This window comes from Ochlerotatus camptorhynchus, unplaced genomic scaffold, assembly GCF_037179485.1.
Source record: "Ochlerotatus camptorhynchus isolate MF236.1 unplaced genomic scaffold, CSIRO-AGI_Acam_v1.1 ptg000459l, whole genome shotgun sequence".
In the NCBI taxonomy this organism is placed as follows: Eukaryota; Metazoa; Arthropoda; class Insecta; order Diptera; family Culicidae; genus Ochlerotatus; species Ochlerotatus camptorhynchus.
In genome coordinates, this window is record NW_027040945.1 from 392985 (window position 1) to 402608 (window position 9624).

Here is a 9624-nt window from a genome sequence, read left to right on the forward strand (position 1 = left end):
CGACGTGTACAACAGCGACATTACCCTAAGCGAACTGCTGTGGGCTCTCGAGAAAGAGCGAGCTGCCTCGACAGGACCCGACATGATAGGGTACCCAATGCTTCGACGTCTACCTTTGTCCGTGAAGATGACACTGCTAGAGCTGCTCAACCGGATCTGGCGTAATGGAGAGTTTCCCACCAGCTGGCGAAATGCAATCGTGGTGCCCATTCCGAAGCCAAACTGCCTCGATACCGGACCCGCTGCGTTCCGTCCAATCTCGCTCACCAGCTGCATGGCGAAGCTGCTTGAACGCATCATAAATCGACGACTGATTACCGAGCTAGAGTCGAGCGGGCGACTCGACAAACGACAGCACGCTTTCCGTGCCGGGCGAGGCACCGACACGTACTTTTCCGAGCTCGAGCGAACGCTTCCAAGCACAGACGAGCACTGTCTGATAGCATCCCTGGACCTGTCGAAGGCTTACGACACCACCTGGCGGCGCGGCATAATCCGCACTCTGAGGTCATGGAGAATACGTGGTCGGATGCTGAACATGATGAAAAGTTTCCTCTCGGAGCGAACGATCCAGGTATCCGTTGGGGGGCATATGTCTCGCCAGTATCCGTTGGAAAACGGAGTTCCGCAGGGCTCTGTCCGGTCAGTGACGCTGTTCCTCATCGCGATGCAGCCCATATTCCGAGTAGTGCCCAATGAAGTCTTCATTCTTTTGTATGCGGACGATATCCTCTTAGCAGTGCGAGGTGCTAAAACTGAAGGCTTATACCGAAAATTACAGGCTGCCGTCAAAGCCATCAACAAATGGACGAAAAGCGTTGGTTTCACTGTGTCGGCAACAAAGTCACATGTCTTCTACTGCAGTCCAAACGCACGACGGGATCCCGTGCGAGATATCTCTATCGAGGGAACTCCCGTGCCAAAGACCAACCGGCTGAGGATTTTAGGTGTAACCATGGACCGAACGTTATCCTTCAAACGTTATCGTGCAAAGCAAAATCATCCGTTTCTGCTGGATCCCTGGACACGCCGGCATCAGGGGAAACTCTGAAGCTGACCGACTAGCCAATGAGGCTAGAAGACAACCAGCCATCGACGTACCGATTCCAAGCGAGGATGCGATAAAAGCGGTGAAACATGCGATACGTGGTCAGTGGAATAGGCAGTGGTTTAGCACAACAGAATCGAAGCTGAGGGAGGTGAAATTCGACACGCACAGATGGACAGAACGAGGAAGTTCAGCCGACCAGCGTATGCTTACACGTCTGAGAATCGGCCATACGCGACTAACCCACACGTTTCTTCTGAAGAAGGAAGCCCCACCGGTGTGTGAATGTTGTGGCACGGTGTTGGATGTAAAGCACATCATTCTTGAGTGCAGGAAATACGACGAAGAGAGAAGGAAAAATGACATCAGCACCAGTCTACGTGAAGCTCTGGACAACACGGAAGAAAGAACAACACGAATGCTTAATTTCCTACATGAAACGGATTTGTACAAAAAACTCTAGAATAACAAATTACAAGAACTTTAGAATAACAAATTGCACAGGTGAAAGAAATATTAAGCAACACGAAGTAGAAGACTAGAATAACAAATTAAAAGAACTGTAGAATAACAAATTACACAGGTCATGGTAGAAAGATGAAGAAATTCGTGAAGAAAAGCGAAGTAGGAGAGTAGTATGAAGTGAAGCGAAGGAGAAAAGTAATTGTTTGAAAGCAAAGAAGAAAAGAAGAGAGAAGCAACTGAATTGTAGCACTTACACTAACAAAAACACTTGCACACCATACACAATACACCAAACATCAAATCGAACGGACATGAATGCATCGCGGAGATGTAAAATGTCCTTAATAAACAAACAAACAAACAAACGAGTTGGCGATCCGGGCGGAAGCAGTAGGGATCTACAACGATGTGTTCGATAACTCAACGGCGCTGCTGTATCGACTTTTCAGGGTGGATCAGAAGCGGGCAGCGAAATTTTTCGCATCAGTGATATATAGAGAAGTTTAGCGAGATGGAAATGGCAGAATTATTCCACAAGAGTTTGCCTTATTTGGAAATAATTCTTAGCTTGGGTGAGGCTTCCAAGCAGTACATACAATTAGTGGAGATTCTAGTGCTACCAGTGAGCTCAGCAGTGTTGGTGTTGGTAGCGATCGTTAGGGATGTCCATTAGACTGATGCAAAATTTGACTTTTTCGCTCCACAGTGCTTAAATGGTTTCAAATCGGGTCGTGATTCACCTCCAAAATTTACAACTCATTTGGTTAGAAACAGACTTCGCACAAACCATTTGAAGTTTACATGTTAATTACTATGGGAAATCTCAATTTTTTGTTCATTGCCTTCTAGTTATTTTCCAAATTGAGCTGCGAAATTTTTCAGCTACAACTTTGCTGAAGATCGATACTATGTAAAACGAGACAGGACATAGTTATTAATTATTTAAGAGATTGGTAAACTTATGACATGATCAAGCAGCTGCTCTCTAGGCAACACTGTATTTTGCAGTGTGACATAGTAGCCATAATTTTTGTGTCCTATTCAACGCTCCAGAAACACCAATGTTGCCTGCTGAACAGTTGATTGAGCATGATCATAAGACATCAGTGCATTGAACCATTAATAACTTTCGATCCTTGTAATTAATCAAAAAGTGGTCTTCAGCAAACTTGTAGCAGGGAAAATTTCCTACAAGTAAAGTTGAAAGCTTTTAAAGCAGACCGATATGGTGAATTATTAGATAGACATGAACAAAAATCTTGGTTTTACCATAGTAATTCCCATACAAACTTCAAATGGTTTGTGCCATCTCAGTTTCTCACCAAATGGGTTCAAATTTTGAGAGGTTAATCAGGATCCAATTTGGAATCGTTTAAGTACTATGGAGCGAAAATTTCAAATTTTGCATCACTCTAATGTCCATGTTCCCAACATCTCCCCTCTTAATACAGCTGGTACGGGTCGAACCTAATCGGCGGTCTTCGTAGACGTGAAGAGTGGCGAGGTACCTGGATAGCTGTTTCGGTTTCTGCTGATGTAAGTGGCACAGGGCTTGTTGTAGAGGACAATGGGACTACGGACGTAGACGACGGCTGACCAAGGTCTGTTGTCGACGAAGTTGTCGATTCCGGAGTAACCCAAACTAGGCTCGGAGAAGCTGGCGTGGATGACAAGACTTGCTGTAGCGTCGAATGCTCAGCCGGCGTTTCGTGTGTTGATGGCGTTTGTGCAACCGGAGACGGTGATGGTCTCGGTGATGTGGATGGACCTGGTGGTTGTGGCTGGGTTGGCTTGTGCAGGTTCCAGGCTCGTAGTAAGATGTCCAGAGGCAACGAGCCAGACGTTGACTTACTGTCGGCGTTCGTTCGGCTTCGCAGCTGGTTGATGTGCGACCGAATCATGCGCCTGTCTTCAACCCACACGTTGAACATCACCTGTCCCACTCGCTCCAGAATCACTCCTGATGCCCATCTCCACGAATTGTTAGAGTGCACCTTGGCGTATACTAGATCACCTTTACTGAACAACCTTGAATCTGGTTGAGAAGTCGTTTCCCGAACGGCTGGTGGACGGAATAAGTCCAGACCAGGGCTTGAAGAGGGAACGCATTCTGCCTGTGACTGCATGAACTTGTACATTTTCCGCATTCATCATTCGCAGTGATCGGCATTCACTGAACCTGATGAAAAAACAGTCGCACTGAATGGGATCTAAAACAGTCAGATTTCATTTCTACGCTACATTGTGCTTTGTGCAGTTGCTTTGCAGATGCCGATTTTTAAATTCATTCCTTCTGCTCTGGTCAAGTTGATTGCCAACTGCGGGAGCTGAAAATTCAGACGGATTACCTATTGGCAAATCAAAGTTGGCACTCGTGGAGAATAGAAGAACCATGAGAGTGATGATGGTTTCCAAATTTTACACGGTGAGGTATACGAGTGCAATCTTAAAATGCTATTATTTTGCAAATTGAGCATTTTATTTAAATCTGGTTAGTGTTACGTTAGTAGAAAACTAAAGGACTACTCACAAGACATATACTATAGAAAAAATAATTTCCTTTTCAGATTTTTATGTGTAGACATAGATTTCAGCTTTTCTACCACTGTAGCAGAAAGCAGATTTAAATAAAATGCTCCATTTGCTCCATTTGCAAAATCATCACTTTCATAGTTCTTCTATTCTCCACAAGTGCCAACTTTGATTTGCCAATCGGCTACCGCACGGAAGCATTTCGCACACACACTGATAAATTAAACTATTCCCATTTTGGTTGAAATTCAATCAATTTGACATTAAGCTCAGTTTAATCATATCGAATGATTAAAAATTAATCCTCTCTTTCTAAAAAATAAGCATCTGATATTAATCCCAGTTTAATCATGGTTTATTAGATTGTAGATTATCTTTTTTTTTGAATAAAGTTTAATCATTTTTGATTCTATTTTAATAATTTTTGATTTAATTTTAATCTTTTTTGATTATATATCAGTATTGAAAAAGAATAAAATTTAATACTGGAAAGATTATTTCGATTTTAATCATGCATGACTACTGCCGAAGTAATCATGGCTCTGACTCAATAAGGTGACGCGGGAATCTGCATACTTTTTAAGCTTTTTTGATTTAATTTATCTTTGAGTGCACATTATTTTCCTTTCCAGTGTGAGATAGCAGCACTTGGAATATATGTATACGTATGATACGTTGGAAAACAGCGATCCGCGACGTGGATTTCGCGTAAATGAAGGACTCCCGCACGATTAGGCAAACTATTAAACTTGTCAAATACCACACAATATGAGTATTTTTGGAACCGGTGTGACATGTAGATGCAGGAAATGGAAGTTCGATGCCATTTTGGAATCCAAGATGGCGACCTATGGTTGCTATAAAACTGTGAAAACTCGTCAAACATTATGCAATATGGGTATTTCCGGAACTGGTGCGGAATGTAGATGCCAGAAATGTGCGGAATGTTCGATGCCATTTTGAAATCCAAGATAGTGACCTCCGATATGCTAGAACACTATGAATACTCGTCAAATACCATACAATATACAATACAATATGTTCTGGAAGCGTATTGTTTGGGATACATTGCGGGTCTCCGCTTGAACCTGCAGACAGCCTCCAAACATGTCCGCTAAAAAACTGTCCAGTTCATCCTGTTGAACAGCTGGCTCAGTAAACGTGGCATGCTGAGTGCAAGGTCTGAAATCCGTGCAAATGTATTTATGATGAATTTCTAAAAGGTAGAAGTTAATAGGTTGACAATTTAATAAAAAAAATATATTAAACAATCCTATATGAAAAGGCACTATAGATTCATTCAAATACTCTCGTTCTGAAAAAAAAAATCATATTGATTCTTGAATGTTGTTATTCAAAAACCAAACATTGTTCTTTCAAACCAATATATTATTTTTTAGCATCAAACACACCAACCACTTTGCTCCATGAATCCCGTTCATTGACTGTTTTTTCGGACATTCCCAACCCAAAACGAAAAAAGGAACCCGAATGAAATCAAAATTGACGAGTGCACGGATGGATTTGAGTTCACTCACTCGACAAAAAGTGACACAACAGCGGGGCCCTGTTTACTGAAAATGAACACATGAATAATGCTCGCGTAACATTTCAAAAGGGCCTATCAACTTTTGTAAATAATTTGCTAGGTCCTTTTCACGAGAACCAAAGTACGCCCACGCAAACAAAGAGCACTATCGGGAAGGGGAGCATTTCCTCTGCACGATGGTGTTGTTAGTTTACGTGAGCGTATTCGGTTCGCGCGAAAAAGGCTTAACAAGTTTTGTGTACATAAGTTGATAGACCCGTTTCAAATGTTACGTGAGTATTATTCATGTGTTCATTTTTAGTAAACAGGGCCCCGCTGTTGTGTCACTTTTTGTCGAGTGAGTGAACTCAAATCCATCCGTGCACTCGTCAATGGGAATGAAACCAGAGCGAAAGGGAGCGACTGTACGGGAGAGGATTTTGAAGAAGAGAAAGTGGGAATGCTTTTTGGTATCTATTCGCTTTACTGTGCATCGGTATGTATGAATGCAAAGCTTAGTGTGGGGGTATTGAATGGTATATAAAGTACTGCACATAAGGGAGTGGTGAAATTGAATTCATACTGCTGCTGCCGTTTGCTAGAAAAAAGGAACGATCAGATGCCCTGGTCCAGATTGGTCCTAATTCTACGCCCAAACATTACTTCGGACGGAGATCGGCTTTGTGGTGCTGACAGGTTTGGTGTGGTTCGGTAGGTCAACAGAAAAGTATCCAGTGCTTCCTGAATTGATCTTCTCCCCTCTCGAATCTTTTTGACCGCTCGCTTGAAGGTGTCCACGAAACGCTCAGCTTGGCCGTTGGACTGCGGATGAAACGGCGCAGTTGTCACGTGATCGATACCGTTCTCGAGGCAGAATTGTGCGAACTCGGCACTGGTGAACTGCGTACCGTTGTCGCTGACTAGCGTTTCTGGCATACCAAGGCGAACGAAGAGACTTCGTAGGATTCCGATGGTTGCAGTGGCTGTTATCGACTTGGTTCTGACGATTTCCACCCATTTCGAGTACGAATCGACGCTAAGCAGGAAGTACTCTCCTTCGATAGGCCCAGCGTAGTCGATGTGGACGCGCTGCCATGGATACGTTGACTTGGGCCACGACAGTGGCGGTGCTTTGGGTGGACTCTTGGCTGCAACTGCACAGTGACGGCACGCTTTCACATGCGCAGCGATATCCGAGTCGATAGACGGCCAGTAAACGAAGCTGCGCGCAATCGCTTTCATGCGCTGGATACCCGGATGACCACGATGGAGATGGTGTAGGCAACGCATCCGGAAATCGGTCGGAATCACTAAACGTTCAGCAAACATCACGCACCCTTGAACCGTAGATAGCGAATCACTTCGGTTGAAGAATTGCTGGATCTCACGGTCCGAAATTGCCGTTTTTAACTGTGGCCAACCTTGCTGGACGAAGCGGTAGACCTTGCTAAGTACAGGGTCGAAACGGGTGGCGTGCTGTATTGCCCTGAAACTGAGAGGAAGTGCGTTAACTGCATCTAATGCAATGGATCTTACATCATTCTCCGTGATGATGCTGGCTACGACGAAGTCTTCCTCTGGTTTGACGTGTTGATCGATCGAATTTTGTTGTGTTTACGTAAACAATGTTGAAGTCGTAGAGCAGCAACTGTAAAGCCCAACGTTGTAGCCGGTTCGCCGTATAGACTGGGATGCCATTTTTCGACCCGAAGATCCGAAGAAGTGGAGCATGATCAGTTTGTAGTGTGAAGCTCTGACCAAACAGCATCTTGTGGAACTTGGTCACAACGAAGATAATCGCGAGCCCCTCACGGTCTGGCTGACTGTAGGCTTGCTCGGCGGCTGTCAGTGCTCTAGAAGCGTGCTGCACGACCTTAATCGACCCGTCTGGAAACTTGTGGCTAATGGTCGCAACAACTCCAACCAATGACCCATCCGCTGCTACCACTATCTCGCGTTGCGGGTTGTAGTGCGTCAGAAGCAAATCTGAAGTGAGAATCTGCTTGAAGGTGGAGAAGGCCTTGTCGCATTCCACTGACCAAACGAACTTCTTGTCGGCTTTGAGAAGCTCATCCAGCGGATATCGCAACGTACGCATACTCGGGACGAATTTCCCGTAGTAATTGATCGTTCCCAGAAACGATCGAACTCCAGAAACGTCTGTCGGTGCTGGCATGTTGCAGATAGATTCAACTTTCGCTGGATCCGGACGCAGACCTTGCCCGTCGATAAGGTGTCCCAGATACTTGATTTGACGCTGGCCAAACGAGCACTTTTCCGCTTTGATGGTGAATCCGAACTCCTGAATTCGACGAAGGACGGCTTGAAGGTTGCGCCAATGGTCCGCTTCGTCGACTCCGCCGACTAGAACATCATCGAGATACCCCGAAGTGCAGTTGAGTCCAGGGAGCATTGTGTCCACAAGCTGCTGAAACGCTCCGGGTGCTGCCTTAACTCCCGGTGGAAGCCGATTGTACCGATAGAGACCTCGATGTGTGTTGATGGTGAGCAACTCTCGACAGCTTTCATCCACCTCCACCTGCAAGAACGCATCTGAAAGGTCGATTTGACTGAAGACCTTGCAGTTCGCCAGCCTAGCGAAGATGTCCTGCGGTAGAGGAAGTGGGTACTGATGCGGCTGCAGAGCATCGTTGAGGCCCGTGGAGTAGTCACCGCAGATACGGATTGCACCACTTGCCTTACGAACAACGACGATTGGAGCTGCCCACTCCGAGAAATCGACCGGTGTGATGATGTTGGCACGTTCCAGCCGGTCCAACTCCGCATCGCCGGTACTGCACATGGCGTAAGCCACTGGTCTCTTCGGTCGGAACACTGAGGATTTACATTCCCTCAACGTGAACTTCACCTTGGCCTTCGAGCACAACCCTGGTTCATCATTGAACACCGCTGGAAAAGCTGCTTGGAGGGAGCTGATCGCAGTGTCGAGTTGGAGACTGATCTGCCTGCCGTTGACTTCTGCTTTCACAAATCTCCTACGCTTCCGGACGTTCTTCACCTGCACGCTTCTGGTTACCATCGGCTTGGACGAGTACCGCTTGCCTGGAGATTTCACCTTTTTGGCGCTTGAGCAATACCCGTCTTTGTGGCCCACCTGCCCACATTCCTTGCACCGATTTTTGAGGAAGGGGCAGTCCTTGGAACAGTGCATGGCGCCACAGTTCCAACAAGGCGTTGCTGGAACGGCACCTCGCTGATTCGGGGATCTTGAACCTGGTGATCCACGTCCTGAGCGGGAATGCTTCCCACCGAACTGCTTCAGCTTCAATGCTTGCACTGCTGTCGACGAAGACGCTGCCTCTATCATCGCCGTATCGTGCCTGAGGTTCAGAAGCCGTTGACATTCGTCCTACATCTGCTCCAGCGTGATGTCATTCCGCTCCTCGATTCTGCTCAGCAACCTGGTTCTGACCTCCGCATCGCTTTCCGCTTTCAGCTCGCAGACGAACACGAGACATTTGAACTGGTCCTCCGAAAGCTTCCCAAGTTCGAATTCGACACACAGTTTGTTCACCCGGCAGGTGAACGTTTTGTAGTCCTCAGTGACTTGCTTTGTGACTTGCAAGCACCGGTACCGTCTGCTAATCACAGACTCTGGCATACCAAACAAACTTTTCAGTTTACTCACCGTGTCGTCGAACTTCACCTCGTTGGGGCTTTTCGGTAGGATGTAACTGGTGTACCTCTCGTGCTCTGAAAGACCCAACTTCCGTAGCAGCAATCTCACCTTGGCTTGATCGTCGAGGCGAACGGCGTCTTTGGCGAATAAATCCTGATAACGTACGTACCATGCAACAAACGTGACGTTTTGATCCGGCTCGTACCGAAATTTGCGGATGTTACTCGCCAGCGAATCGAGAATTTGCTCAGGGTTCGTCGGCACTTGAATGTTGATAGCCGACATCGCCGCCCGAAACATCTGCTCCTGCTGTTTCAAAAACGCCTGTTGCTGCTGCATCTGCATTTGCATCTGTTGCTGCATCTGCTGTTGCATTTGTTGTTGCATTTGCTGTTGCAACTGCTGCTGCAT

General features: G+C 46.1%; 2 protein-coding genes across 2 annotated transcripts; both read right to left on the reverse strand.

The window, feature by feature from the left end:
• Positions 1-6150: 6150 nt before the first annotated feature.
• Positions 6151-8901, reverse strand: LOC135712157 (uncharacterized protein K02A2.6-like). The gene is made up of 3 exons (XM_065235122.1): positions 7386-8901; positions 6237-7150; positions 6151-6171 (listed from the first exon to the last, which is right to left on the reverse strand). The coding sequence occupies exons 1-3, from the start codon at positions 8899-8901 to the stop codon at positions 6151-6153; spliced, it is 2451 nt and encodes an 816-aa protein (XP_065091194.1).
• Positions 8902-8943: 42 nt separating this feature from the next.
• On the reverse strand, positions 8944-9624 carry LOC135712158 (uncharacterized protein K02A2.6-like). Its single transcript, XM_065235123.1, has one exon. It carries the CDS (start codon positions 9622-9624, stop codon positions 8944-8946), a length of 681 nt encoding a protein of 226 aa, XP_065091195.1.